Below are 6,126 nucleotides of genomic sequence, written 5' to 3' on the forward strand. Positions count from 1 at the left end.
ACCAGTCGTGATGCACTGGCTGGAACGAGAAATAGGCCCAGTGGGCCCACCAACGGGGATCGATCCAAAAAGCGACCGCGCATCAAGCCAGCGCTTTACCACTGGGCTACGTCCCGCCCTCTTATGGCCATAGTTTTGAGGCTACATCTAACCGTGCTTCATTTGTCAGCACAAGTAACAGGAGATTTTGAAAAGTAAATGAATTGCGTAACTGTCTCGTCATTGAATGTGAATTGTATTTTAAAAATACAACGCAGTAGTACAAAGTTTCTAAACAGTTTTGTCTTAGTATATATAAAATGTCGTGTACTAGTATTTCAAGCGGAATGTAAAGACCACTATTTTTAGACGCTATTTTGTGTAACTATGTCGCCCGCGGGAAATAAAGAGCCTTCGGCTGAACTGTTCTCTCTATCCGCTATTAAATACAACCTTGGTTTTAAAAATTAACAAGCTGGTTAATGTTATGTCGTTCCGTTTCACAAAATTTATATTTGTTATGAAACCATGAAGAAAAATAAAATTAAAGGCACTTATCCCTCAAAATAGTTTGTGAAATATTTCTGTAAAATACTTACTATTCCTTACTTAAAATATTCCGTGACCCTTTATTTACAGAAGCTGTAGAAAGGGTTTTGTTCTGGCGCACGTTATAAAATAGCAGTCTTCCTTTCGACGGAGTTATAACCGTATATCAAGGTCAAGATCGTTCGCTTGCTGCGCGGTCGGTCTGGGATCGATCCCCGTCAGTGGACCCATTGGGCTATTTCTCCATAACTGGTATAACAAAGGCCGTGGTATGTACTATTCTGTCTGTAGGATAGTGCATATAAAAGATCCCTTGTTGCTAATCGAAAAAGAGTAGCCCATGAAGTGACGACAGCGGGTTTCCTCTCTCTATATCTGTGTGGTCCTTAACCATATGTCTGACGCCATATAACCGTAAACAAAATGTGTTGAGTGCGTCGTTAAATAAAACATTTCTTTCCTTCCTTCTGCTCCTCTGTAGACAGTGACCGGCCTCGGTGGCGTTGTGGCAGGCCATCGGTCTACAGGCTGGTAGGTACTGGGTTCGGATCCCAGTCGAGGCATGGGATTTTTTTCCAGATACCGACTCCAAACCCTGAGTAAGTGCTCCGCAAGGCTCAATGGGTAGGTGTAAACCACTTGCATCGACCAGTGATCCATAACTGGTTCAACAAAGGCCATGGTTTGTGCTATCCTGCCTGTGGGAAGCGCAAATAAAAGATCCCTTGCTGCCAATCGGAAGAGTAGCCCATGTAGTGGCGACAGCGGGTTTCCTCTCAAAATCTGTGTGGTCCTTAACCATATGTCTGACGCCATATAACCGTAAATAAAATGTGTTGAGTGCGTCGTTAAATAAAACATTTCTTCTTCTGTAGACAGTGAGTCATGCTACAAACTCTCACGACTTTATCATAACTTCTTTTGGAATCAGCCTTGTGCAGAGATACGGAATTGAGTAGCAGATTCGAAATAGTTATAAATGCTACAGCTTCTATTACACCCTTTAAAAGTTCATATTATTTTAGTATATTACTAGCAAGATTAACGCTTATTAGCATCAAGTTTTTTTGAGGGGTAAAGTACATTTAAAGCATCCAATATATTAAGAAAAAGAAGAAGAAAAAAAATAATCCATGGATTTCAGTATTTCAATTGGGATTTCGTAGTATTTAAGACGATCATCCTAAGTTAAAAACCCTAAACAATAAATAAATAAACCTAAAATATCCCGCTTATTTCCTTCTTTACATCAGAAACACACACATACACACGCACGCACGCACGCATGCACGCACGCACACACACGCACACACACGCACGCAGTGAGACTCGATAATCCGGACAGTATGGTTTTCCTAAAAGTGTCCGGTCTAACGAATTTCCGTAGCACTGAATCATACCTGCAGACTTATTTCTTTTGAATGGCAAACCAATAAAAGAAATAAGCAACAAATACAGATTTGTATAAAAAAATTTTTTTTATCAAAACATATCTATTAACGAACAATAATTCTAAATGAATATTTAAGAAAACATTTTAATTTTAAAAGTAATTTCTTAATTAGATTTTGAATTTTTAAATTTATTTGTCCACTCACATGCACCACACCCAAAACCCCAACCCATCCAACAACCTGAACAAATTCAACAAACGGAGTACAAAATGTTCTTTCCTGCATTTCGCCCACACAGTCGGCAATTGTCTACACAAAACTGATCTGAATTTGTTGATCAAACGCAGCAACACCCATAAACGCGTGATTTCGCCTACATCATACGTGACAGTAAACCGAAATTACATCTATATTCAGCTCAGCTAGGCAATCCATCAGAAGATGTCACAAGAACATGCTTAGCATTTTTGTTTTAGATATATTTTTGTGTATACCTAAAACAAATAAAACTACGCCCTTACATAAGTATATGTGTTTAGTTAAATATGCTCAACAAGTCAGCTCAACTAGAAACAGAATACCTTATAGAATATTTTAAAACTATATCATATTAGTTTGTCATTCGATTCCCACCTCTCACCCCAATAACCGCATGTTGAATATATTGCCAACAGAAATGGGACTACATGTATTTTTTGTAAGAGGTTAAATATAATGTATATTTTTACAATCCTAAATATAGTCACACTGGCAGTGATAAACAAATTTTTTAAAAACATTATAAAATTAGTTAATCTATATAAATGAAATCAATGAAACAACAAATAAATATACTCCAACCCCTATCTCTCTACAAAAAAAAAAAAAAAAAAAAAAAAAAATCACCTCCCGAAACCCCATTCAAAAAACAACAACCATAAAACAAAAAACAACAAACCTCCGCCTCATAAACAAACAGGCAAATTGCGTAATTAACTAACACCCAATTAATTAGCACCAAAGCAGTTACAGACATACAAAAACAATCTTCAAATAAATGCCATACATACAAATAGTACCGAATCGTAGTTTCGTACAGCAACATCTTTCTTTTAAGAAACAACTATACTATAACTGAGTAGTACTTTCAGTAGACTTCACTCATAGGGGCACTTGCCTGGTGAAAGAGTGATTGATTTTCAAGCCGAAACGGATCAAGAGTTTTTGGTGTGAACGCCAGTGCTAAATTTGTGAATGCAGTTTTTCCACTCTTCTTGTCGTAGTCTGGCTGCGAAATAATACTAATTCCAGTTTCCAAGTTCTGTCTGTATTGGTCTGATACTGCTCTAGAAGATCTCAGATTCTTAGTCAATGACGTAAAGCCCGTGTACAATGGAAGGAAGAACAGAGTGATCAACATGAACAGTATCAAAAGACTGTCGGGGGCAAAGAATCCAACAAGAAGTGCACATATTACAGAAAAGAGAGAATAACCCCACAGATGCTTCAAACTGGAGAGGAAAGGATTCGATTTTTTAAATTCTTCTTCTACGGCTCTCTGGGGAACCCATTTCACACTGGCACTAATGTTTGCGTGGACAGCACGCACAATGCGCACGCACCCAACCATGGCTTCCGGCGTGAACTGCAGAATTGATGCCAACGTTTCGAAGAAGACATACTTATAGTTTTTTCTCGTGCACGTTGCAAATTTGGGAAATATCACTATGAGGAACATGATGATGATGACTGACGCGTATTTATACCTGAGCTGTGCGCTGTAGTTGATTAGGATGTATACCAGTAACGTGGGCTTCATGAACATCTGCCTCAGCGCCGAATGAGCAATGTATGAAGTCACGAAGTCTAAGTTTGATTCTGTTCTCAGTTTTGTAGCGTTGAACTTATCTCCCTGGATCTTCTTCTGAAGCCACCTCATCGGCCTGCCGATGATATTTTTCCAGAAGTAGATCGACAAAAGTACCTCTCCTCTGTTCCACCGTCTTTCCCGAATGTTCCACGACACGTAGTTGTAAGACGGCGCTTCCAGCAGTTGGATAGACGAAACGTACAGCGGTTGCAGAAGAGCCGCTTCGAATGTATCGTGACTCAACACATCGATTGGAACTCTCTCGATAACGTTTTCTCTGAACCCGATCACGTTTTCAATGTAAATGCTATTCTTTATCATGGCCTTTCCGAAATAGGACGACTGACCAAGAAAGGACATGACTGCGTTTGTCATGGGTTCGTAAATTGCCTGACGCATACGTTCCATATGCATGAACATCGTATCATTAGACGTTGCAATCAGTTCGATTGAAGGCTGAATGATTCCTCGATCAGGATGCGCGGCGGCTATCTGCAACAGCTCGAACACAGTGTCTTTCCGAACACCAGTATCGCCGTCTAGAACTAACGTGTAGTCGTACCTACGACCGAAAATGTTTTCCACATCCTCAGAGTCGTAGAAGAGAGGTTGGCCGTAAGGTCTTGCCTGCCTTCCGTAATAATCAGGATCGGTGTACGTGTACGCCTCGTCGTCGCCTTCAGACAGAAGCATCAGATCCTGGTACTGGCCGCACTTGCGCAGGACCCGGGAAACTCTGTGGATGACCATAAACTCTCGAGCAAACCTGTCGCAGATCTGATCCAAGTGCTGCTGAAGAAACAGACCTCTGTCCATGCCTCGAAATCTGGACCACACGTGCTTCACGTGCAGTGGGTCGACGGGTTCGTCGTGGGCGAAGTTGAGACCTTCCCGGAACAGTTCGTCGTAGATGAGTGCGCGGTAATTGTCCCGCACCTCCAATTCGTACTTCTTCAGCTCGTCGTCGTTCGTGGCGCTGACGAGAACGGCCGAAATCCTCTCCGACAGGTTCCCCATGTAAGCCTCGTACATCGTCTGCATGCACTCGTCTATGTCGTCCTTGGCGACGGCTAGGAGGTTGTAGTTCAGCACCAACGTCAGAGTGTCGTCTGGTACCTTGACGCTCTGCCGTTTCTCGCCTCCAACCACCAGCGTCACTATCGTCTGCACGGGGAATTCCATGACGGACCCTTGCAGGACTCCAAGAATGAGAATCAGTACAATCCCATGAGCCACGTGCGTCTGCGTCCAGTCTATGTTGAGAATGTTCAGCACGGTGAAGGCCAACGCCAGTAATATCCAGAAAGTGAAGTAGATAAACACTCGCTTCGTTCTTTTCATCTTAATTGTTTCTTTAAACGTTCTTTATAGATCTGTTCTTTTTTGTTAGCTACGAAAAGTGTTAAAGTCTGTTATTAACACCTTCAGTTTCGATTATAATAATGTTAACTCTTATTAACACGTTCAGTTCCGATCATAATAATGTTAACTGTCCAGTACAGCTATTGTCCAGTGCGATCATAGTTTTGTTTTAAAGTTTAAAGCTCTTATATTCATTAACTTGATTTTTTTTTTTTAATTATCCACTATGGAGATGATTCACGATATTTTTCCGACCCAGTATACACGATATATTACGACAGCGAACATGTCAGGTTATGTAAGGAAACAAGTACAGTTCTTCCTCTTATATAGAATGTCTGGCGATCCCATCAGTCAAACTAAATAGGAAATATCATTGGATTCTGTTTGCGGTACATCAGTGCAGTTTATTCACCTATTTGAACCCAAGCGGAACAAAATCTATACGATGGTATCTATGTACGTCACACGCTAAGCGCCGCCCTTATTATTTATTGCCGCTGTGTGAAGCAATCCCATAGGTAGTGTTCACGCGGCATTGTAAATCTCTCCAATGCAGGTTACACAAGGATCTCCGGCAGGTGTGGCCAGGTGAAAATAGCTTGAATTAGTGGTGTGTAGTCGTTACACATATCAATGAAAGGAGGGCGTGAGTGTACTTTTGATTAAAATCTAATTTTCTTCTGACCGATCGTCGTCTGGACACCCCACTCCCCCCAAACAAATAAGGAAAACATGTATAACGATGCACTCAGCACAATAACAATGGTTGTATAGCGACGGAACTAGCCACGTAATGACGAATATTTATAGAAAGCTATTTAAACGAAATATTATGCCATGTGGAAGATATTATGTGGTATATACCTTGCTTCGGTTAGTCATGCAACATATTCTGTGTTAAACACTGAAAATAATGTTATATGAACTGTTCTCTATTTGGGTGATTCGGTATTACATGTTTCTGATATTAGCCATAATAACGACACAAAT

General features: G+C 40.7%; 1 protein-coding gene across 1 annotated transcript; it reads right to left on the bottom strand.

Annotated features, from left to right (window-relative positions):
- Positions 1–1,289: 1,289 nt before the first annotated feature.
- Positions 1,290–5,405, bottom strand: LOC121382644 (glucans biosynthesis glucosyltransferase H-like). The gene has a single exon (XM_041512176.1). The coding sequence runs from the start codon at positions 5,110–5,112 to the stop codon at positions 3,049–3,051; it is 2,064 nt and encodes a 687-aa protein (XP_041368110.1). The 5' UTR covers positions 5,113–5,405; the 3' UTR covers positions 1,290–3,048.
- Between the last annotated feature and the right edge of the window lie 721 nt (positions 5,406–6,126).

The sequence above is a fragment of the Gigantopelta aegis genome, chromosome 10 (assembly GCF_016097555.1).
Source record: "Gigantopelta aegis isolate Gae_Host chromosome 10, Gae_host_genome, whole genome shotgun sequence".
Taxonomy (NCBI): Eukaryota; Metazoa; Mollusca; class Gastropoda; order Neomphalida; family Peltospiridae; genus Gigantopelta; species Gigantopelta aegis.